We start from the raw sequence: 22,942 nt of genomic DNA on the forward strand, positions 1-22,942 counted from the left end.
GACCACCCCACCCCCCTGCTTCCGTGGGGTCCAGGTCAAGGGTCAGGATGGGGTCAAACCCTCTCCTAGTGTCCGGCCATGTGGCCAAGAGGGACCGGGAGGGGTATAAAAGCCCCCCGACCATCTCCCCGATGAGAGGAGGACGAGCAGGCGGAGAGGGGGACGCTGAGACGTTCGTGTAAAAGCTGAATTTATCAGTGGAAGAAGCGATGGATGCGCCCTCGCAGACAGGTATTCACCTCCTGCTAAAAGTTTCTTTACTGAAACAAACAAAAAAATTTTTTTTTCATTAAGAGTGCATTTTAAATTAAATTTAAATAAACCTGCGTAAAGTTGGTGATTGTGTTGTGATGCGGGCGTGTGACTCGACTGTGGCGTGAAAACGCTCCAAACCGCCTCTCGCCAGGTTCTAAACTCCTCCAACTCTGCTTTCCTCCCTCAAATCCTCTCCAAGTGCAGCTCAACTTCCTCCGCCAACGCGCCTCCAAACGTGTCAGAAACCGCGGCGAGCGGCGTCTAAACCCGGCCGAGCCGTGTGTGGATGTCGCCGCTCCGGCGTGGAAATCAGGCTTTTTTCCACCGTTTTTTCCCCTCGCCGAGCCGCAATGGAAGTGTGCGGCGTCGGGGAGCTTTAGTGGGTGTCAATATAAAGTGACGGCCATATTTGCCGGTGCCGCTGTTGTAAACAAAAAGTGAGAGACAGACGCTTCACTGAATTTCGGGTCATTTTTATTTCTTTAATTTACAATGTCTTTGGGAATGTCTTATAAACCCAATGTCCACCAGCACATTCCGGGAACTTCGGGGAACCAGGGTAAGGAGAAAACGACGGGGTAAATCAAAGTATGCGCCCGCTAGATCGACGGTTAAATTCGGGGTCTCGGAGAATACCTGGAGAAAGACCGTGTCTGTAGTTTTTGTCCAGTTATATATATAGGGTCAGATCCTGGGAGCTAGGCTAATTCATATCCGCCATTATTACTAATGTAAAAGAGCGCCATCCGTGATAAAGCTCGCCCGACAAAGGCGGTAAAGATGAGGGAGGAGAAAGCGGCGGTTCCGTGAGGGTGGTTAGCCGTCGTCCGGGGTCCTGGTCCCGCCGGGTGGGTGCCGTTACACGGTGACAAAAATGTATCACTTATGTCTTCTTGAGCCAGCCTTGTTCCGTTTCCTCCATGATGCTCCCCGGTCGGAGCTGCTGATTGATCTGCCTCGCAATGCTTTTGTGACTCTTCGAGGACACCTGGCGGTGGAGGTCGCGCATTACAAGCAGGTTTCAACGCTGGTTTCACCTTGTTACACCTGGGGGGTGGGGGTGGGGGGGGGGGGGGGGCGTCTATATTTAAAAAAGAAAAGAAAAAGGAGGACAAAAAGAAGTGTTTTATAAATTTAGATCTTCCTCCACTCATCAGGCAAGGTTGAGGACGGCTCATGATGAGAGGAGGCCACCGCTCACGTTCAACGCTGAAGCATTTTTGGCAGAATGTTTTTGTCTTTTGTTAGAAGAGAAATAATTGTTTTCAAGCCAAAGTTGGTAAATAACACTGGTTTGTTTGGGGGTTTTTTTTATAAAAAGATGTTTTTTTTTTAAAAAATAAGCAGTTGAGATCTGAAGGCTTGCTTTAAAAGAACAAAGAGCCACAAAAAGCTGATAACGGAGCTCGTGAATGGTCCCCGAGCAGACAGCTGTTTGGAGTATTTTTTAATTTCTCATGGCAGCAAGTACTTAATTAGTTCATTTTTATTTTTTTATTCCACTTTTTGATTTATCTACATCCACGCACTTGGCTGATTGCGCCTGCTGAGATGTCAGTTCTTAACTGGGACGAGAGCGGCGCTGAAGGGGAGGAGTGTTACAATAGAAAGGTCACGTATGTTGCAGCACAGCTGAGTGCATCTGGATGATTTTTAGTGCTCAGCGTTTCTAAATCCCAGCTTCTTCAGTATCTATGAGCAGCTCTCGTGTGTTTTTACACCGCAGATCGGGAGGTTTTGGGTTTGGTAGATTGACTTTGTGACACTTTGTAAGAATGAAAGAATGAAATAATAACCTGCCCGGTGATGTGTGGACAGTTGGGAACCTCCAGTCTCCCTCAGCAGCCAATCTGGCCACGTTGCAGTCCTACAGGCCCCTGCTGAGTGACTACGGACCGCCGTCGCTGGGATTCTCACAGGTAACCACGGACACCTGATTGGTTTTCAGTTAATTAACTGTAATAAGTTTTGACTCTGATTTGTATGGTTCTGAATGTTGGGTTCAGTCAGTTCACGTCTCCGTCTGCAGGTCCAGAGGTTCTGGTCCGTCCTTGTTCAGACCTCCCTGAAGGAGCCGTTTGTCGTCGTTCTTCCTTCCTTGTTTAACTGTGTGTTCTCACTCATTTGTGTTTTTCCTGGCAAAAAAATAATACAAAATTCTGCATAATTGATCAACAACCACACAAACCAAGACATCAGTCGAAAGACATTGGGGGTGTAAACTGCAAAATGGAAGAAAAAAACAAAAACAGCTCAAGATTCAGTGTTCAGTTCCAGAAGGAAGTGGGTTGGGGTCTCGGGTCTAGAGCTGCGGCTCTCTTGCTAACATGCGAGTCCTGATCCGCCTCCCTCCCAGTCGAGGTCTTGGTTCCCTCAACAAGAACATCGGCTGCAGACGCTTGAGTTCGCCTGGTGACGGTGACCTGTAGAGGCCCAGGAGAGAGGGAGGTGATGACACGGATGTGGTCATCGACGTTAAGGTTGTCGTTATGATCGTGCCGTCCAATCACAGGACTGCTGCTCCTCGCGTCCGCTAGCAGACACGTGTGAATGTCACTCCTCTGCTGTAGAGCTCCTCTCAGACAAGAAAAACCCACAAACCACAACACCTGTGTGACTCCTGGCTGATGTAGTCTCTGTCTGTCTGTCTGTCTGTCTGTCTGTCTCTCTCTCTCTCTCTCTCTCTCTCTCTCTCTCTCTCTCTCTCTCTCTCTCTCTCTCTCAGGGCTCTACCGGCAGCCAAGTGCCTCAGAACAAATATGCAGAGCTGCTGGCCATCATCGAGGAGCTGGGCAAGGAGATCCGGCCCACGTACGCTGGAAGCAAGAGTGCAATGGAGAGACTGAAACGAGGTACTTTGATCCACGGAATCGAGAGCAAACCGCATACTTGTACCCCGCTGAGCAGTTTTGATGCGTTTGTGGTGCTTCCTCCCAGGGATCATCCACGCCAGAGGTCTGGTGCGCGAATGCCTGGCTGAGACGGAGAGGAACGCCCGCTCCTAGCTGCACATTCCTCCAGCGCAAGAAGAACTAACAGTGTTCGTCTCATGACAAAAAAAAACAAAAAAAAAATTTAATAAACTTGCATGGCATTTCCTTTGAGAGGAAAGTAAATGAACAAAGGATGAGAAAGCAGCTGTGGGAGGGTGGGAGGGTGTAATTACAGACTGGGGGGTCGCTGAAATCAGATGTGGATCATTCAAATTCAGATGGGAGGACGTTGTGTGTTTCTATGCCCCACTTTTTTGGGATCTTAATTCATATTTAAAGACGTTGATTACTGCATGCGAGCGGGTCGTGAGGTACGAGTAGACACTGCATGGCTTGTACAGGCGTAGATGGAGGAGAGGTCCTTTTGATAGCATTCAGTCTGTTTTCCAGACTCTAATAAGACGAGGGAGAGAGCGAGAGAGGTGTGCCTCCGTTCATTCATGTTCAGGTTGGTTTTGGTATAAATAAAAAAAAAAAAAAAGGAAAATGCTGTTACTTGCATCTTTGTATGTATTTATTACTCAGTGTAATAAATTGTATTTTCAATACAGTCGTCATTGTCATTAATTGTGTTTGAAGTGACCGTGGTCAGTTTTTCTGTTCAATCTGACTCCGAATGTTGCTGACATTCCCGAGTGTCCACAGAGCTTCTGAGGAGTCTCCTGAGGCACCAATGAGAGGAAAACACGCAACTCCCTCGCCGCTGGAGACGCAGCAAATCCTGCGTGGCGCCGCTGGATTTGATCCAAATCGGCCCTGTGTTTTTTGAATCCCGGTGACAAATATTTATACTTTTATTGATCACACTAAAAAAAAAAAGCAGTACCAGCGCACACCTGAGCGGCTGAGAGGGTTCATCCTGCACTTTCACTCCGTCTGTTAGTCCAAAGCTGCATTTCTGGCTTCTTCCAAGATTAATGTTGCACTTCAGAGGGAACGTTCTTCAAAACTGTGAGTACAGAACTGTTCTTGTTCCTCAGGCGGTGCAGTGATGGTAAGAATGGCCCTCTAGTGTCGGTATCATAGTTCTACATCCCTCCATGCTTTATTCCTTCAGATATTTTTCTGCTTTCCACTTCTTTTCACTTGTATCTTGTTGTTGTCTCTTCTTAGGCTCTGGTTGTTTTGATAAACTGTTCTGGTTTTATGTTGTTTAATTTGTATGTTAGACCGGCCCGGTGGAGCAGTGGTCCTCACTGTGGCCCCCCAGCAAGAAAGCTGTGGGTGGAGCCCCGGCTAGAGCACGGGGTCTTTCTGGGTGAGTCTGCATGTTCTCCCTGTTCCTGCTGGGTTCTCTCTGGTACTCCAGCTTCCTCCACAGTCCAAAGACATCAAGAGGGGACCAGGTTAATCCAGACTCTAAATTGACCGTAGGCGTGGCTGGGAGAGACAATGGTTGTCTGTCTCTATGTGTTGGCCCTGCCATGGACTGGTGACCTGTCCAGGGGGAAGGCTGCTGGGATAGGCTCCACCCCCTCCACCCTCAACAGGAGTTGATAGATTTGTATGTTGTAGTTTAGTAGGTGCAACAGCCACACAGGAGAAGTCAAGTAAGGCACGATTCTCCATATTTTAGGGCCAAAACCGACTCAACAAATCCAGGTAAAGGTGAAAATCCCAAATACACATTTATTAAATTGAAGAAATTTAGTCATTAGCTTGTAGTTGCGTATTTTTAAACTGTTGTTTACATTTTACCCACTTTTTAAAAATAAAACATCAATAATTTGACATGTGATTTCAGTTAATATTCTGCTCTGGATCAGTTTATGCAACGTCGTGAAGTATTAATCATCTTATTTTAAATTTAATATGGAAAAAATTAAACCCACTGCATAGATACATAATGTAGAATAATAAAGTATTTCCATGCGGTAAACGTAGTCACATAGCTAACATTGCCCCTCGATTTATAAGTGTCATTATAAACTTTTGATTTAATATCCCAAACCAGTAAAAATAACTGTATAAATTTGAAATTAGCAACAAAACGTGTGAACAAATTATTGCAGTGTGTCGCTAGCCTGCTGCTGCAGTGTGGTCGTTAGCTTGTTTCGTCACGCCCCATGTCCACGCCTTTTTCCGTGAGGTAGCCAATGGAAACTCGGAGTGAAAGCGCTAACCAATCACGGCTCTCCATTTTCAATCAAAGCTGTTGACCAATGGCGATGCAGGCTGTTAGCTTTACAGCAATGCAGCAGCCAACCAGTAACCAGCGACCAGCTAGTCTGTTAGCAGAGAAATATGGATGACATGACGTTACATGTCAACGGGTAGGTGAACTCTTATCCGCTGTTACATTTATCTGCGACACATTTTCCCGCTTTAAACCGTGTTTGTTCCGCAAATGTGCAGTGTAGTTCCACCCGCACTGTCCGGGTTGCTAACGCTATAATTCATGTATAAACCTGCGATGAAGGAACTTAGCTAAACTTAGCTAGCTAACCAAACAGCGGTAGTTAGCGTGTTAGTGAGGTAACTTGGACCCGACCCAGCCGGGACCCTGATGTTCGCAGCATACTGGTGCTAACGCGGCCACTGCGGCTGGTGCTGTCTCCTCTCCTCTCCTCTCCGCCGCTGCTCGGAGGATGCTACCTGCTGGTGCTAGTTAGTTAGTTAGTTAGTTAGTTAGTTAGCGGTTTAAACAGACGTGGCCAGGACAGAGCAGCTCACACACACTGTTCATGACACAGGGGTCCTAGCCGGAGGAGTCGGTGCTGGATTTAAAGTACGATGATGATGATGATGATGATGATGCTGCTGCTGATGATGATGGTCGTGGTGGTCTGTGGAGCTCCTACACAGCTGTTTTACAATCAAGGCTGCATTTGCACCGTTTGTTTCTCGTTCACATAGACACACCGTTGAATTAAAAACCGACACAGAATGTCATAATTAATGTTGGCAAGGATGGATGTGACAGCAACCACAGGAATACTACTAATAACGATGACGTGCAGCGTTTGTGACGTGCTGCAGGGGTGAGTGAGTGTCAAGCTGAGTGCAGGAAACTCAGTCCAGAGTCAGTAAAGTTTTCTTGATTATTTTCATGAAAAATGATGGTTTCATCATTTGACATACTTCTTACTACGGACTATTAGGGATGCACAATATTAGATATTTTATGGTCGCTAACATCTGATTGGCAGATATATTACAGCTGCTTTGGCCAATACTTGAAATTTACTGACATCAACGCTGTCCGTACACAAACCTGTTTACTTGACGTGCGCATGGAAGTAAATGTATAAAGTCATTTGAAAATAAAGTTCAATAATTAAGGAAGCATCTGCATGAGAAGGCGAAAGGATTGAGCTGCATTTTTGTTCTCTACGTATGTGAACAAGTGCTGTTTACTCACGTTGGGGCTGCACAAGTAATCAAAGTTTAACTGAAACTACAGTATATGATACATGTAATCAAGCAGAAATTAGGATTGAATATTACAGCTGGAGCTGTGCAGCTCCAGTACGCGGGAGGTCAGGAGTCGTACCAAGATACTGTGATGCAGTAGAACTCCAGCGATGGGAGGAGAGCTGAGGTTTCTTTTAGAAGGATTTAGTGAGCTGTTACTCTGATATCTATAGGTAATGCCTGTTGCTTGGAACTCCCAATTAGGATTGCATTAGTATGAGATTTTCACGGTACTTGAATTATCTCAGAAAATATCACAGTAACTTCCAAGTCATGTTCAGCTGCATATTTTGGGTCCATATTTCCTTTTTTTTTTTTATCAGGCGCTTGATTACAAAATTGCAGATGAAAGTTTTAGAATATATAAGCTAAATATTAGGTAGCTTGAGAACCAGGTGGGACCTGCTAACTGGTGTTTGATTGGGTCAGGTGATCTCAGGATGAATCGTAGGCTGGGGACACAGAATTATTGATGTTAAAAGTATCAAAGTTGATTCCGTCACGTAACTGCAGGTTTGTGTTTGGTGTTTATGCTTTTACAATCTTTGAATGTTGGTCTCAGATTAGAAATGTGGCTGATGAATCGTGTTCATGCTCAGTTACAAGAGCTGTGTAACAGACAAGTACATGTCGCTGCAACAGATTCTTCACATGAAGTCGTCTTCTTCCTCTTCTCAGTCCTCCTCTCTCTGCTCTCTCCTCTCTTGGTGTCTAGCTGTCAGACTGACCCCCTTCGTATGGGCCCATAAACATGTCCACAGATGACAGTATCTCTGAGGATGTGTCCAGCTCGGGGGCTCTAAGCCATTGCCATGCCAGTGCTGATGGGGATGGGGGTAAGGAGAGTGAGACCTCTCTGGTGTCCTCTGAGGGGACGTCAGTGTCGGGGCTGGCCGTCTCCGAGGAGAGACACTCTGTCTCCCAAACCACTGGAGGCACAGTGGAGAGCAGGACCATGGGCATCACACCAGCATGCAACAAGATCAGGTGCAGTAACTGACAGCACTAAACCGTAGCAGTAGCATTACCAGCAGTAGCAGTAGACATTACCAGCAGTAGCAGTAGCATTACCACCAGTAGCAGTAGCATTACCACCAGTAGCAGTAGCTTTACCACCAGTAGCAGTAGCTTTACCACCAGTACATTACCACCAGTAGCAGTAGACATTACCACCAGTAGCAGTAGCATTACCACCAGTACATTACCACCAGTAGCAGTAGACATTACCACCAGTAGCAGTAGCATTACCACCAGTACATTACCACCAGTAGCAGTAGCATTACCACCAGTAGCAGTCGCATTACTACCAGTAGCAGTAGCATTACTACCAGTAGCAGTAGCATTACTACCAGTAGCAGTAGCATTACCACCATGGTGAACTAAAAACATCAGTTCATATTTGAGATGTGGCCCCTTGAACTGTTTCTAGCTACACACACACTGTAAGACTGGTGGTGCTCTTGTTGTGATCATGATTCCAGCAGCAAACCCAGTTACTGGGGCCCCTCAAACAGGACCCCTGTTAGTGTGGAGTCAGAATGCTGGGCCACTTTGTCCTAATCTGCTGCTCAACAATGCTTCGCTACAGTAAGTGATGTAATATTACTGCAGGAGTCTGTGTCTAAGCACAGATGAAGCCTTTGAACAAGGGAAGAACCTCCCATTCATCAACCCGAGCTCCCTGGAGACCCTGAGGGCTCTGGTGCAGGAGATCCAGAGCAGTGGAGAGACGGACCCTGAGATCTGGAAGGATTGTGAGGTAAGGAAGTGTTGCAGAGCCAGAAAGACAGTCGTTGTTGCAGAATGTGCTGATGACTTTGTTTGAGTTAGCTGCTGTGGCAGTTCCTCTTGTGCAGCTGGCAGTCTCACTCAGGAAGCCAGGCTTTTATTTGTTTTTGTGTTGATCACACCTGACAGAGCCCGACATCCCCAGCTGATCTTTTCAGACACAGGATGTGACGTGCAGGGATCAGACAGCTGAGATGCTCCTCATCATAAAGACACCTGCCTGCAGAGGACCGGAGGCAGTTTAGTTCTCGTACCTTTAGGAACATGTTCTTCTCTGGAAAATATCGCTTGAGAATCTCTGTTCCTCTGTATTTCACTTCATCCTCTCTGCCGGGAGTTTAATCACGTCACAGTGGTGTAGAGCTGATTGTTCAAATACACGCATGCACTCATGTAGTTGGCGTGGGACATAAAAGTACGCTCAGTTTATGAATAGTGCCAAGAAACTAGATAAAACAACAAGATTAATATGGTAAACTTTATTTATTTCAGTTTCAGTGTTTGTTTCTACGGGTGGTTGCTGCCGGCTTGTTTTGAATGGTTCATAGCCCGTGGAGGTGTACCGCTCAAAGGCATCCAGGTGGAATATCAAGCTGCACGTTGGTTCCAGCTTTGCTTTTTTTCAAGCATAAATTGATGAATGTTAACTGCACTTGGAGGAGGGGGGGGTGGAGGGCAAGATCAGTGTTGAGCTTGATTTATAGTTGTGCATGAGGTCATTTCCTTAACCTGCTCATGTGACTTATGCCATAGATATGCATTTATACTTTTATGGTGGTCTGACTGCATCACCGCCAGGGCTTCTGTGCTGCTGTATCTTGTCTCCTCGTGTATTGAGTGGCGGCTGAAACGAGGTAGACAGTTTTAGGAGTTAAAGCTAAAGGTAAATTTTTAAAAAAAGCTGATCAAGAGTTTGATTTACTGAAATAAAGAAAATGCGAAAACAACCTCAGACCAGAGCAATAGATGGTGAGGAAGTGATAGAAATGTCTCAGTCTGCGTTGATGTGACGCACGTTTACATTTCCAAGGAGGTGCGCGTCATATTCCACACTTCAAATCAAGAGTTTTACCAGGAAGTTGCAGATTCACTTCCATTATAACAGACAAGGAAATGCTAACTTCTTTAGCATGAGCTAGAGGGCAAAACTGTCAAGTCAGCATTGGATTTACACCCCATCGCTCACCTGTTGTCTCAAGCTTTGCTCGGTGATGGAGGGAATCAGATCGCTGATACACGCAGCCAAAACTTCTCCTCCACAGGGAGGCTGGTCTGAGCTGCTGCTCCTGAGAGAACTTCAAGTATAAAGAAATCTGTAGTGCTGGAGTCGCTCACGATCACCTCTGGAGGCAGTAGCTTGTCCAGGTGCTTCTAAATTGCCCCTTTGGCAGTCTTTCTGCTGTAATCTGGCTTCTTAGAAGTAAAAGATGAACACGGTTCCGCGATCAGGTTAGAGGACCAGAAGAAGCTGATTCCCTCAGGTAGGATTTAGCATCTGTATGCTGATACATGACACTAAGACTGCTGTTTTCCTGTGACAGGGCCGATGGTTGCATCTGTTTCAGCTGGTGGAGAAGCAATACCAAGAGCAAATACTTGCACAACAAGAACAATACCAGTGCCAAATACAGGTAAGCGTCCGTTTCATCATGTCCTTTCAAGTGATTTGTAGAGTGACAATAAAGAATGTGTTTTCCCTCAGTTGATTCAAGATGAAATAAAAGCCCTGGTTCAGCTCCAGAACCGCCAGGCCAGTCAGGTCCAGCCACATAGCGAGTTCTCTCCAACCCAGACGATCAAGACCACCACAGACACAAAGGACTTTATTTTCCCCCTCATCTCCAGTACCCTCATCCCCAAAGTCCCCAGAACTGTGGCCAGTGACAATGACAGCCTGGCCGCCCCTGCCCTCTCCCCCTTTAGCTCGCCCTCACCTCCACTCCAGAGGTTAGAGGTTGCCAACCAGGCGGAGGAACGAGCGACCACCGTGCTCAGCAGTGGCTACGGGACTCTGTCTGCCTGGGAGCCGGGCCTGGAGCCTGCAGGGTCTCCTGGGGAGGATGAGGATGGTGGACAAGTGGGGGAGAAGAACCAATGGTCCCCTAATTTCCAAGAAGACACAGCTGTGACTACATGTCAGCAGGATGTTCTCAACAAGCGGACTCTTAGAATGGAGGAACGGAACCAATCGATCTACCAGCAGAGAACCTCTGGGTGAGTCTCACTAACCACAACAGATTTAAGCGATATTAAATTTAATCTTTCTACTTATCCTGACATTTCATATCTGCAGCAGCAGCCAGCATTTGACCTCCTGGGCCCAGAGACAGAAACTCAGGCCCAAGAAGAGCAAGGCAACTTCACTCCAAGCACCCGAGTGCCAAGAGCTGCAGAGAGAGTCCCATAGACCGACCCCCCAGGATGGCACAGAGTCCCAGGACCAGGTACACCCAGATGCATGGGTACAAGTTCGGGAACAGAAATAGGATCATACTGCATCCGTAGTGAAGCGTTTGTTCTGATCACATGACTGCTGCCGTGTCTAATCCATTCATCTTTACCCAGTTACAGCATCGACCGGCTGGACTGTCGGCCAGCACTTTCCCCCTGAGGAGGAGTGACAGTCTGATGTCTGAGGCATCAGGTACTTCTTCAGATACAACACAGACCAACAAGCCAGTGTAACTAAATCACTGAGGGATCAAATAATGCAGGATGATAGCAGTTTTTTATTTAAGATGAAGCACTGTCTCAATACTACAAGTGACATCAAGATGGCACTGTTGTATGGCGTCAATGGAGCGGTAATGCAGTAATGAGTCCTAAAACCTCAGAAATACATCAGCATTGTCAAACATCCCATTCCCGCCTCTCCAAGTCAGCGGGTCTTTGGTTCAGTGTCTGAACTAAAGTCGAGTTAAGGCTCTGGATCTGAACAGAACACAGTAGTGCACTTTGTTCCTCTCCGTGTCGCAGGCTTGACGTATTGGCGTCTTAACGAGAATGAACTGTACCACCCTCTGCCGGACAGCTTCGATAGTGGCGCTTACCTCCTTCTGCAAGAGGCATCCATGAGTCTTGTGAGTTACACTTCTTCACCTGTGTCTGTCTCTGATCAAGAGACTAGGCCTTACTTCCTGTCTGTCAGACTTAATCGAGGGCTAAGAAGCAAATTTGTGCAGCAGAACATTTCATGAATGAGCCCCCATGGTTTCTAAGGGCAGTGTCTACTGTGCTGTAGATGGAGATTGACTGCTGATTCTTTGTGTTCCAGTGTGCTTGATGTGGAGTTCTGTTGGTCTTCAGACTCATCAACAAGTCCAGTTGTTACTGATTGAACACTTCTGAACATATGACCTAAAAGACTGAGAATCGTTGTGTGTCCCCTCACAGACTCCATCTCAGGAGCCTCGACTGTCTCTCCGAGAGATCTACCAGAACAAGCAAAAAACAGACTGCAAACGCTCAGACTGGGAGGGCTCTGTGTCCTCCAGCCCTTTGTCGCCGCAGGTATGTCTCATGGCTCACACCAAGGATTGGTCCAGTCCTCTGCTGAGCCCCTAAGCTGAACGCTCCCTTGTTGTGTTTCAGGTATTGAGCTTGGACCCAGCAGTGAACATGCGGCAATCGGATCATACCTCCGGTTTCACCTCTCCTTCCCACTTCAGCAGCCCCTCATTTGCCACTCAGCCTCAACTCCACCCGCAGTTGGGACCCCCTGTAACCCCTGACAGCTTGGTGGAGGGCATTGCAATCCCTGCAGATACAGACTGGATCTCAGATGCCTCCAGTCTTTCAGCTACGGGACCTTTCCCCTCAAAAGTGCCCAGCTTGTGGGGGATTGCGCCCCAGGCAGTCTCGACTACCTCCCAGGAGAAGACCCAGCCCTGCTCCCACACTGTCAGCCAGCAGGACAGAGCCAGCACCCCCTTTGCCAGCGAGGAGGAGGGCAGTCACACCCACACCAGCACTCTGAAGCCTTGTTCAGCCTCCGGTGCGACTCTGGGGCTGCCAGGTGGTCCTCACATGGAGAGAGCTTCATCTTTAGAAGATCCTGTTGTTCTTTCGCTGTGAGTAAAGGTTGTGGTATTTATAGAGATGCTGCTAATTTGCAGTTTAAAGAAACCTGCCGACAAGTCAGACACTTAAAAAGAGACCCTTCTCTCTTCTGTGCTGCATTAGGGAGCTGAGTTCCACGCTAGTTAGCTTAGCACAATCAATGGTGGTGGGTGGGAAGCAATCATTAAACCAACTTTTCTCTAAAACAGTCTTTCCTGCATTAATATCAGGAGGGTTGAGTGTAACCTTGGTGATGAATACCAGTTTAACATGAGGAGACGTTATAGTGGTAGAATCAGACACGTAGCCGGAACTACTTTCCTGACTGGGAGCAGTGATTTGACGCAGCACCTCCAAAGCTCCACTGGAACTTGGGTCAACAGAACCAAAGGTTTGTTGAGGACTAGAAGAGCGACTGCTGCTACTGATGATGAGGAGGAGGAGGAGGGTCCCTGCTGGACACACCAGCATCCTGGACCTGAGCTAGCTGATGCTAACACTTCCCACCCACTACCAGACTTTGTGCTAAGCTAACTAGCCTGGACCTGAGCTAGCTGATGCTAACACTTCCTACTCACTACCAGACTTTGTGCTAAGCTAACTAGCCTGGGTCTCAGCGCTCTAGAGGAGGGTCTCTGTCTTCTAGTCTGGCTCTGGGGAGACTTTCCCAAAAAGTTGGTGTCTTCCTTTTAAATATCAGAGCTCTTTGCGCTCACCTGTTACTGCGATACAGCATTGACATATTTATTGACTGTCTCTGCTCACACACCAACCTGTTAGGGTATCAAGTTAATATCTCTACCTCTGTAAAGAGTTTCAGTTAATCTTGCTTTTCTCCTTCCTTCCCGCTCAGACTGAGGCAGAACCTGAGGGAGAAGCACTCTCGCCATGTGGCTGATTTGAAAGCTTATTATGAGTCTGAGATTCAAACCCTGCGAGACAAGTTGAGACTCGGTGATCTGCCGCAGGATTTGGAGAAGAGCAACCAGGCGCTCACGGAGAGGTGCTTAACAGTACTTTTAAAAATGTAGTGATTTTATTCATGTGTAAATATCTGTCATATCTTAAAATACAACAACAAAGCTGTCAGTAAATTAAAACGGTACATTTACAGAAGGTCTGTATGTGAAGAGTGTTGAAATTAAAGCAGAAAACCGGCCAATTCAAGTAAGAAACTGTTTTTAGACCTGAGGTAATCGCTCTCTTTTGATTTCAAAGGAACATAGTGTAACAGTGTTACACGGCACCTTTGTTTGAGTCCAGTTTGTTCATCTTTGTCACTCTGCTGTTGTGATTCGTGGTTGTCTACAGATGCAAGCATCTGGAGGAAGCTCTGGCTGAAGCCACCAAGCGTATTCAAGAACTAGAGGCAACAAACAGCTCCCTGGAGAAAAAACTGGTATTCCTCTTTCTTTCTTTCTTTCTTTTTTTTGGACAACTTGTTGTTCACAAACAGTGATTTGCCTAAACTTAGCATGTATTGATGCAAGTGGTGAATTATTAATAATCCCGTCCCTTCTGTTCTACGTGACATGTCATTGTTAGGCTGAGTGGCCTGAGCGGTACGCTGTAGCGGGCGCCACCATCAAGACCTTGCAGCAGCGACTTGAAGACAGCAAACGCTTGGGAAAAGAGAAGGACGCCTTGGCTGCACGCTTGAAGACTCGTGTGCGTCAGCTGGAGGAGGCGGCACAGAAAGCCTGCAGGGATGCCGACGAGAGGGAGGCCAGGAGGGAGAGAGAGTACAAGATGCTGCAGGACGTGAGTCTGGTTGGGTTTGGTTGTTATGAAGCGTGTTTACTGCAGTAAGTCTACAGAACACAACCATCTACTCAGATCTGTGCTTCGTGGACGGTCATCGTGCCATGCAGCTTCCCTATTCAGCCTCCTGGCAACTAATTTTAGTGAGCCGATAGCTGACGTGATAGCATCCTTTAACTTTGGCAGGAAACCGGCTCCTGAACTGCTCAGGCTACTCTGTCGTCACCGGCTAGCTGCTTAGTGTTTGTTTACAAGCAACATGATCTATGATCAATGAAAATATTCATTTCCTTTTGTTTAATTCATGGTGCATTTGTTTAATCTGGGGTGTGTGTAAAGGTTTCCAACAGTGCGCTGAGGTCCTGCTGTTTTGTGTCCTCAGCTACTTGGAGAATACGACTCTCTGGTGAAGGAGCACGAGCGATTGAAGGTAATGATATTAAAGAGGTTTTTTTCTTGACCTGGTTTCTTGGAATGAAGAAGAATGATGTACTTTATTACTAGTCATTAAAGCCCTTTTTCCACTGGTAGGAAAAACGGCTAATAGCCGCTAACGTCTGTGCTTCTGCTGAACTTGAGTCCTCATTGCGGCCTGCGCGCGTGTCGTCTGCTCAGCCTGAACTGGTTGCTGCTACCTCATTTAATTTGAAGCCATTTCTTGTTCCTACAGAACAACATGGTGTCAACAGAGAACAAGCTTTTAGATGCCGATGATCAGATATCTGAATTGAAGAGGTGAGTGGATTATTTCTAGATTAAACAGTGAGAATTCAAGTCCTGCCGTTGTTGATTCTGTGTGAGAATGTTTGTGCGTCTGCAGCTCTGATACCTGCTCGCTGGCTGACACCACACAGTTCAGCTCTGCCTGTAAATTGGCACCAGTAAAGGTCTATCGATGGACTGTTGATGAAGTCGTTTCAGTGTATTCATGAACAGACGGTGAACCAGAGTTTACAAAACATCAATATCTTTGTCTTTGGAGAGCTGGAACTAAGAACCTGGAGGGCAGGCAGCCAATGTAACTAAAGATAATGGACTTTAAGTGCCTCGTTTAGAGAGAAGAAGGAAAGAAGTAGCTTCAACATGATGCGAGTAAAGTAGTTCATTCATCAAATACACTGAGCATGTCAGAGAATCCTCAGAGCAAATGAGAAATATGGATTCACATTTTCTTAATTTCTAACATTTATGCTACATAGGAGAACTGCACTAAAGCTGAGAACCTGCCCAGAAAAGACACGTAAATTAGTGACGCGCGGATCTTTCCAGGGATTCTATCACCCTAATAGCCAGAACACTAAATAGATGTTAAACCATCAGAATGTGTCAAATATTGTAAGATATGCAAGAGCACGGCCACCGCCGCCAAGTGGAGTCACGTAGTGAGCGTGCAAACCTGCAGCAGATGAAACTGACACCAGGGAGCAGCATCTTAGCGGCAGAGAGACTGTTAGTTTGCTTGGAGGTGAGTTTTAAGTCATATTTCTCTTTGTAGAGGCAACGATTATGAGCCAAGAGGCCGAGACGCTGTAGCAGGGCTCTTGCAGGTTGTTAAAAAAGTCTGAAACCTCATCTAGTTTGTGTCTTTAAAAAGTCTGGAAAAAATAAAGCTGTTGAAACCTGCAGGGACTCTGTTTAATATGGAACACTGAGTTCTATGCTTTAGCTGCTGGCAGATGTACTGTGGTGCTACAGGATGGACGTGAGTTTGTCATCTCAGTGTCGATCACAGTAAGTGACAGCAGTAACACGGATCTTGCGCTCGCGTGCCGTTCCTCTCTCTCCTCAGAGTCGTCTCCAAACTGGAGTCCCAGGTGAAGCAGCTGGAGCATGAGAACCAGGCCCGGGTCCGCTACGCTCCCCACAGCAACACGCAGCCTTCTGGAGCTGGGTAAGCCCTTAAATACTGAGAATAAATCATGTCCCGCTTTTGGCTGCCACATTTCATATTCATGCCAACAATTGTGTCCCGTTCACGTGGGCGTGAACTTACAACGCACACAGGCGCTTCTTTTATTCCATTTCTATCAAACACTGAAAAACAACCCTGTATGCTCGTTGCAGCCTGTTGACACTTGCTAACGTGAGTGTCTCACTCAGTATAAGAGCATCTTACACTGGAACTTCCTTGAACATTCTGTTAACATGTCCACAGTCTTTACCACCATCCCGACCTGCTGCTGTCACCCAGCAAACGCACGCCAGAGCCGGACGTCACCCGCAGGAAGTCCTCGTGTGCCGCATCTGACCACAGTGGCAGAAAATCTCCCTTCTTTACTAATCAATCGAGTATCAGCAGGACGTCTCCCTGTCAGTTAATCGACCAGGCTTCAGGAGCTGGCAGCTGTGTGGACGCCGCCTCAGCTGCCGGCAGCTGGAGGTCTGTTTCATGTCTGATGGTCTTGGCTGCACTGCAGTCTGCTCATATTTGAAGTGATTTACTGAGATCTGCTTCTACAGGTGTGCGTCTCCCCCGGAGAGTCAGCAGGCTCAGGTCAGACGCCAAGAGCCCAGCATTCGCCAGCAGGATGCCACTTGGAGGGAGGGGTCATGCATCCTGACGCCGATGATGAGGGCCCTGATAGAACTGGAGGAGACCAGAGCCACAGAGAGCCGGGCGCCATGTAAGAGCAGCACCCACGTCAGGACCGTCCTCTTCCCTGTTACTCAGCACATGAACAGCAGTACAACAGTACACCATTGTTCCTGCTGACACTGCGTTCTGGTAGATTTGATGTGTTTTTGAAGGAAGTTGCAGTTCCTCCTTCAGCAGGGAGGAAACTGTGACACCAGGACAAGAACAAAGGGCTCTGACTTGTTGGTTGGAATTCATATGAAGCTGAAATTTCTTTATCATTTCATACGATTGTTCTTATTCTAGTTTCATTTTAGAGGGAAAAAGTGTCAGAGATAAAATAGACTTGAACAGCATAAAAAAAACCTTTGTTCACTTAAACTCCGGGAGAGGAGATGTCGTTATTATAGTTATGTGAAGTAATTATTGTAGATATGACGATAATTCAGAGAAGGGGGTGGCACGGTGGAGCAGTGGTCCTCCCTGTGGCCCCCCAGCAAGAAGGTTGTGGGTGGAGCCCCGGCTGGAGCACGGGGTCTTTCTGGGTGAGTCTCCATGTTCTCCCTGTTCCTGCTGGCTTCTCTCTGGTACTCCAGCTTCCTCCACAGTCCAAAGACATCAAGAGGGACCAGGTTAATCCAGACTCTAAATTGACCGTAGGCGTGGCTGGAAGAGCCAATGGTTGTCTGTCTCTATGTGTTGGCCCTGCCATGGACTGGTGACCTGTCCAGGGGGAAGGCTGCTGGGATAGGCTCCACCCCTCCACCCTGAACAGGAGAAGAGCGAGAACATGGATAACAATTCAGAGAAGACGAGGAACTCAAAAGATGCGTCTCTGAAGTTGCCAAAGAAATCAGTTTATTCTTGTTTTCCTGAATCCTGAATTAGACTCAGCTTCACTGTCGGTGTGTCGTCTCTGCAGGGGGCAGCCAGAGGACCACGGTGGGATTCGTGGAGCTGCGGCACAAAGAGACGATTGAGGCTGGCAGAGATGCGGCTAAACCTGGAGGAGTTGTGGGCGGAGCTAAAAATTGCATGGGGGCGGGAAGAGCTGCAGCTCTCCTGAGAGCTCAGAGGAGTTTGTCTCCGGAGGGCTACCGATCCTCCTCCCTGCCTCCCCCGGCCCACCGGAACATACCAGCCACTCCCAGTATGTTGATATCATACCTGTACCCAGGCACTCCTCTCTCAGAAGTGGGTGTGAGCTCAGTTCGGAGAGAGTCTTCAGAAGGTCACCAGAATGTGAGCATGAAGGTTTGAATGAACTGTGCATGTTTTGATCAATAGTTTATCCTCCTCCTCTTCCCAGCAAAGAGAGACACATTACTGGTGCCCCTGTCTGCCAAGTCCAGCCCCAAACGCTGCCCCACTGAGAACTACTCCACTGCGTTTGGTCACATGATGCCCAGAGAAGAACACCTGCACAAAAGGTGAGAGGCAACCTCATCAGATCCCTTCGCTGAGCACTCAGTAGGGATGGGACAGGAGAGAAAAGTCAGGTTCAGCAATGAGACAGTAGAAAATATTCTGAAGGGTTTATTAGAGGGGATTGTAATAAAAAAACAACTTCAAAATTAGACAGCGTCTTAGCAATGGGCGACCTTTGACCTGTATGTCAACCAGACAACACTGCTCAGTGTCTATGAGCAGAAATATGACTCAGCAGAAACTGAAGTGTGAATCCCAGAAGAAATGACAATGCAACTCAGTTCAGAATGAGTGACTCAGTCAATCACACTGTGTGCTGGCGGCAGGTTTGATGGACAGGTGGACCAGAGGCGTCACTCCTTCCACAGTGGGTCGCCCAGGAAGAGACTCCAGTTCATGTCAGCAGATGGAGGAGACGGTAACTTCTCACTGTTTCAGACCTGATTCTGAGGCCCTGGCAGGGTTGTGGTGGGAGGATAGCCTGGAAGAGCCAGTATGAAGCCTCTTTCACACACAGCCTTTCCCAGAAATGTTCCTGTATTTTCTCTGAAAGGAATTATGTGTGAATGTGAGCCAGGATTGGGTTTTTTTGTTTTTGTTTTTTTTTGGGGGGGGGGGGGGGGTCTGCTCTGGCAATCCCACACCCCCTAGAGACCGAGTAGCATTACAGGGAATGTCCTGGGAACGCTGTGGTGTGAATGAAAGCAGGAAGATTCCAGGGAGAGGCCCGTTACCACCCACCACAGGATGTCTTGCTCCGCCCACTACCGCCATCACCGCATGTGTGTGAACAGGTACAAGACAGGAACGTTCTGGAGCAGTGTGTGTGGCGAGTGTAAGTCCCAGTGGCGCCTGCAGGGCTTTCCCAGTAATTTACCAGGACCTGTGTGTGAATGAGGCTTCAATTAAATACGTGTTCATCTATCTATGACTGCTCTCTGGTGGCGTCCCAGAACACCAACAGAGCCTCAGCATGTTAAGTCTCCTTTAACGCAACGGCCGCTTTTAAGAAGGAACCCACGAGATTCTGCGTCTCCCTGCAGACCCTCAGCAGTCCTCTGGCAGCGTCAACCCACCTGACGGAGACCCCCAGCTGGGCTGTGCTGCTGGCACCGACCTGCACGACTCCTCCGAGGTTTTCCCCAACAAAGTGCATTCGCTGGCTGAAGCCGAGAAGCTGTTTGACGAGCTGACGCAGGAGAAACTGCAGGTGGGTTTGGAGCCATCGGGTTCCCATGGAGGTGCAGACCTTCGGGTTACAGGTAGTGAAATGGTGAAGTTCACGAGAAATGAGAGTGAACGCTGGCGTCTCTGTTATGGCGCAGCTCACTAACTCTGCCATCGTCTCCGTGGAGATTCCTTAAGTTTGCTTTCGTCCCTGCGCAGCAGCAACGTGGCCAATACTTGTTGTTTGTGACAAACGCTTAACATTTGTCTATACCGCCATCTCCTGGTGGCATCACGTAACCCTTTTATACTATAACCTGTTAGGAGAAACACTTTACCCTTAAAAAAAAAAATCACTTAACGATTAAGTGGAACCACAACCATTGAAGGACATACATTGTTTCCCCTCATCAACCAGGGTGCTGACTTTTATCTACCAACCATGTGAACTGCCACGCGTCAGGGTTTCTGTGGGCCTTCAAAATATTCTCAGAACGCCATAAAAAGCCCTTAAATTTTAATGGATATCTAAGTGACAAGCCGGCCGAGTCGGCGCTCTCCCATCCGTCCTTTAACTGTCGGGACATCCGCCTGTTAATCAGCGCTTTCATTCTGTCAGGTGCTTCAGAACTCATCAGTATAATTATTTAAATGGTGTGTGTGTGTGTGTGTGTGTGTGTGTGTGTGTGTGTGTGTGTGTGTGTGTGTGATGAGCAGGTCGAGGCGGCGCTGAGCCGGATGCCAGGATCAGGCGCTCGTGTGAGCATGCAGACCAGGTTAGATGAGGTAAGATCAACCTCTCACACACTGATGCTGTGTTTGTTGTTGGTTAGCAGTTTTGGGTGAGTCACTGTTTGCATCTTTCCCTGAAGTAGCTTTCCTCAAACCTGATCGTTAACGTTGTGTTTGGGGCTCCATGGAGCCCACACTTGTACCCCAAGCATCTGTGAAATGTCGTCATTGCCTTCCCGCGGTAGAGGGTGAAGCGGAGCAACTGGCTGAGGAGTTTCAGGAGCTTGAGCACCGCTAGCACTGAGCAGAGTAGCTCTAGCGTCAGAGGAGGAGGAGGAGGAGGTGCTGGTTGTGTGATGCATTTGAGGGAGGTGCATGTTGAGGCGGAGCTATAGACATGCAGGCTGCAGGAAGTACATTGCAGCAGCGGTGGTGGCGGTGTCCTGTACTTCCTGATGACGTACCCCTTGTTGGATGTTGTCCGGTACACATTAACATGCTACTGCGCTTAACTAACATGCTAAACATAACAAACATTACTCTAGCTAACAGTTAGCATTTGGTTCAGAGCTCTGCTGCTAGCATGGGTGTCCCTGTGGTTCTTAGTTAGCATTTAATGAACCAGACCATGACTTGATCTAGATTTAGAAGTTTCATTGAGTTGTTGCCTGAAACCTCTCCAGCAGCGCCACCTTGTGCTTCAAATTGAAATGTTTCCAAAACAATCTATTTGAATTGTGCGTGCGAGAGAGAGAGAGAGAGCGAGAGAAGTACGAGCTATGGAAGTGACTCCTGATCCCCATGTCTCATCTCTAGGTTCCCACACTGAAGGCTTTCCCACCGCTTCCTTTATCTGAGAAACCTGCACCATGAATGTCGAACAAAACGTAACAAATCTAAACACCGAATCAGTTCGACGTTTAATTACCGAGGTTGTGCTTGTGTTTCCTCCCTAGGAGGCCTTAGAGAAACGCCTGGAGCGACTGAATCGCGAGCTGGGATCCATCCGTATGACGCTGAAGAGGTTCCACGTCCTCCGCTCCTCTGCTAACATTTAGCATCGTCTGTCCTTTAGCTTCATGTCGACGCTACAACTTCCTGTCAGCACTGATTGTCCTTCACTGGTTTCCTGTGCCAGAAGCTCGTCTGTACAGCAACCCCACCGCATCTTTTTATACGTACTACTTATGACTCGGGGATATTTTTGATATGTCTGACAGATATTGCAATTTTTGGAGTATATTTTTAGTAAGACACAGATTTGTAAAGTCGTTTACTTTTTTAGCCTCAGAAAATGACATGAGTCGTCTCGCTGGCCATATTCAGGTGTACATTTGTAACGTTCCAGCGAACACACGAGCCATCAGCACCACCTTCATCCACGCACCACCGCCGTTCTTGCGCCGTTGGAAATGTATTTTCCATTCGACGGCACATCAGATCTATTTATTGAATGTTTTCTTAAAAGTTTGGGTACATTTTACATGATTTTTTTTTCTTTTGTATGTTTTTTTGGGCCAAATAATCGAACTTGAAGGAAATATGTGTTTACTTGAATCAAACTGCCTTTTTTTTCTCGTCGTTTCCTCGTCACCTTCTTTTCTTTACATTCAAACGGAGGACGGGAAGTTCCCGGGACATCAGAACCACTTGTAAATCCAAACCAGCACACTTCTACATTCTCTCTGTCACGGTGTCGGATCTTCAGCGGCTGTTTCACCTCGAGCGAGGAAACGTCGCGACTTTTTCTCGCCATGCAGTTCCTCTGCCTGATCTCCACTGGAACTATAATATTGTTGTTGCACAATAAATGAAGCTTTTTTGAGAACTGCAACTTCGACTCGTCTGTCCTGAATGTTTTGTGGTGTGAATTTCATAGATGGAGAATTCAGAAGCGGAGAAGAAGGTTGAGAAGAGCAGCTACATTTTCTGCAACGATACCAAATATTACAACAAGACCAGAATTCATTTGAATAAACAGAAACAAAGAAGAAACCTGAAAAAAAACCACCTCCTCCAAGCTCCACTAATGTTTAGTCGTATCTGCACTGGTCAGGATTATTTATTTTCTATTAGTTTCTTTATTTGCTGATAGTGCAGTCATTTGAAAGGAATTATTAGATCACTATTGTTTGTCTGTTTTCATGTTTTAAAAAAGCTAAACCTGCAACAGGAAAGATCAGAACGGATACAATAAATCATATAATTGTATATTTTGACTGTTACTACATTTTAATAAGCTACCCAGATAATCTGCAGGCATTTTCGATAAATAAACATTCAGACAAAAACAACGGAGTTTTTACAAAGATTCTTCATGGTTTGCAGCCGATCTTCTGGATTTATTAAATATTTAACACGAATATTATTTTCAAACACTGAAAACTAAAGTCACACATTAAAGTCTGAACTAAACACCATTATGGTGTTGTTATTAAATTACTTTTAAAATTGTTTATTAGATTTATGTAATTATTGTTATTGTAAATTAACTCTTCATTTGCTTCCTAAACGAATCCAAGATGTTGGGATGATTTTCCTGCAGGCGACGGTGCACCGCGCGGGGGCGCCCTTCTCCTTCGTGTCCTGCCCCCGTGACCGTTAACCTGCCTGGATCAAAAACCGCCGGCCACCTACTGAGGCTCAAACACCGGGCTGCACCTGGGGGATGGTGGTGGAGCTCCGGGACGACGCACCGGGATATGACAGCCTCTGTGCGCCGACGTCAGTGCTCATCTAGCGGCTGTAACCGTTCACACCAGCGGTGACG

At 47.1% G+C, this 22,942-nt stretch overlaps 2 protein-coding genes across 4 annotated transcripts; both read left to right on the forward strand.

Moving 5' to 3' along the window:
- Positions 1-69: 69 nt before the first annotated feature.
- On the forward strand, positions 70-3,397 carry cdk2ap1 (cyclin dependent kinase 2 associated protein 1). Of its 2 annotated transcripts, none has more exons than XM_086186914.1 (4): positions 70-231; positions 2,074-2,174; positions 2,981-3,107; positions 3,193-3,397. In XM_086186914.1, the coding sequence occupies exons 1-4, from the start codon at positions 210-212 to the stop codon at positions 3,258-3,260; spliced, it is 318 nt and encodes a 105-aa protein (XP_086043040.1). In that variant the 5' UTR covers positions 70-209; the 3' UTR covers positions 3,261-3,397. The 2 variants fall into 2 exon arrangements, with proteins under 2 accessions (XP_086043040.1, XP_086043039.1); XM_086186913.1 differs by lacking the exon at positions 70-231 and adding an exon at positions 465-814.
- A 2,010-nt stretch (positions 3,398-5,407) lies between these two features.
- On the forward strand, positions 5,408-21,999 carry mphosph9 (M-phase phosphoprotein 9). 2 transcript variants are annotated; one of them, XM_086187871.1, is made up of 24 exons: positions 5,408-5,521; positions 7,378-7,649; positions 8,274-8,421; positions 9,992-10,081; positions 10,153-10,664; positions 10,744-10,894; positions 11,016-11,094; positions 11,427-11,530; positions 11,844-11,960; positions 12,042-12,520; positions 13,363-13,512; positions 13,821-13,908; positions 14,055-14,270; positions 14,653-14,700; positions 14,941-15,005; positions 16,060-16,161; positions 16,426-16,650; positions 16,731-16,894; positions 17,768-17,995; positions 18,155-18,275; positions 18,600-18,691; positions 19,317-19,483; positions 20,158-20,226; positions 21,129-21,999. In XM_086187871.1, the coding sequence occupies exons 2-24, from the start codon at positions 7,414-7,416 to the stop codon at positions 21,228-21,230; spliced, it is 3,753 nt and encodes a 1,250-aa protein (XP_086043997.1). In that variant the 5' UTR covers positions 5,408-5,521; positions 7,378-7,413; the 3' UTR covers positions 21,231-21,999. The 2 variants fall into 2 exon arrangements, with proteins under 2 accessions (XP_086043997.1, XP_086043998.1); XM_086187872.1 differs by having other exon boundaries at positions 10,747-10,894.
- Positions 22,000-22,942: the final 943 nt, after the last annotated feature.

The sequence above is a fragment of the Aulostomus chinensis genome, chromosome 19 (genome assembly GCF_037954235.1).
Source record: "Aulostomus chinensis isolate RoL2024-O1b breed Wild chromosome 19, RoL_Achi_v1.0, whole genome shotgun sequence".
Lineage (NCBI taxonomy): Eukaryota > Metazoa > Chordata > Actinopteri > Syngnathiformes > Aulostomidae > Aulostomus > Aulostomus chinensis.

What these genes read in the sequence shown, in the direction of transcription:
- cdk2ap1 (XM_086186913.1), top strand. Translation starts at nt 748, where the DNA reads ATGTCTTTGGGAATGTCTTATAAACCCAATGTCCACCAGCACATTCCG. An exon ending in GGGAACTTCGGGGAACCAGG is followed by an intron (nt 815 to 2,073) that starts GTAAGGAGAAAA and finishes ATGTGTGGACAG; the next exon opens with TTGGGAACCTCCAGTCTCCC. An exon ending in AATGGAGAGACTGAAACGAG is followed by an intron (nt 3,108 to 3,192) that starts GTACTTTGATCC and finishes GCTTCCTCCCAG; the next exon opens with GGATCATCCACGCCAGAGGT.
- mphosph9 (XM_086187871.1), top strand. Translation starts at nt 7,414, where the DNA reads ATGTCCACAGATGACAGTATCTCTGAGGATGTGTCCAGCTCGGGGGCT. An exon ending in AGGAGCACGAGCGATTGAAG is followed by an intron (nt 14,701 to 14,940) that starts GTAATGATATTA and finishes TTGTTCCTACAG; the next exon opens with AACAACATGGTGTCAACAGA. An exon ending in CACAGAGAGCCGGGCGCCAT is followed by an intron (nt 16,895 to 17,767) that starts GTAAGAGCAGCA and finishes TCGTCTCTGCAG; the next exon opens with GGGGCAGCCAGAGGACCACG.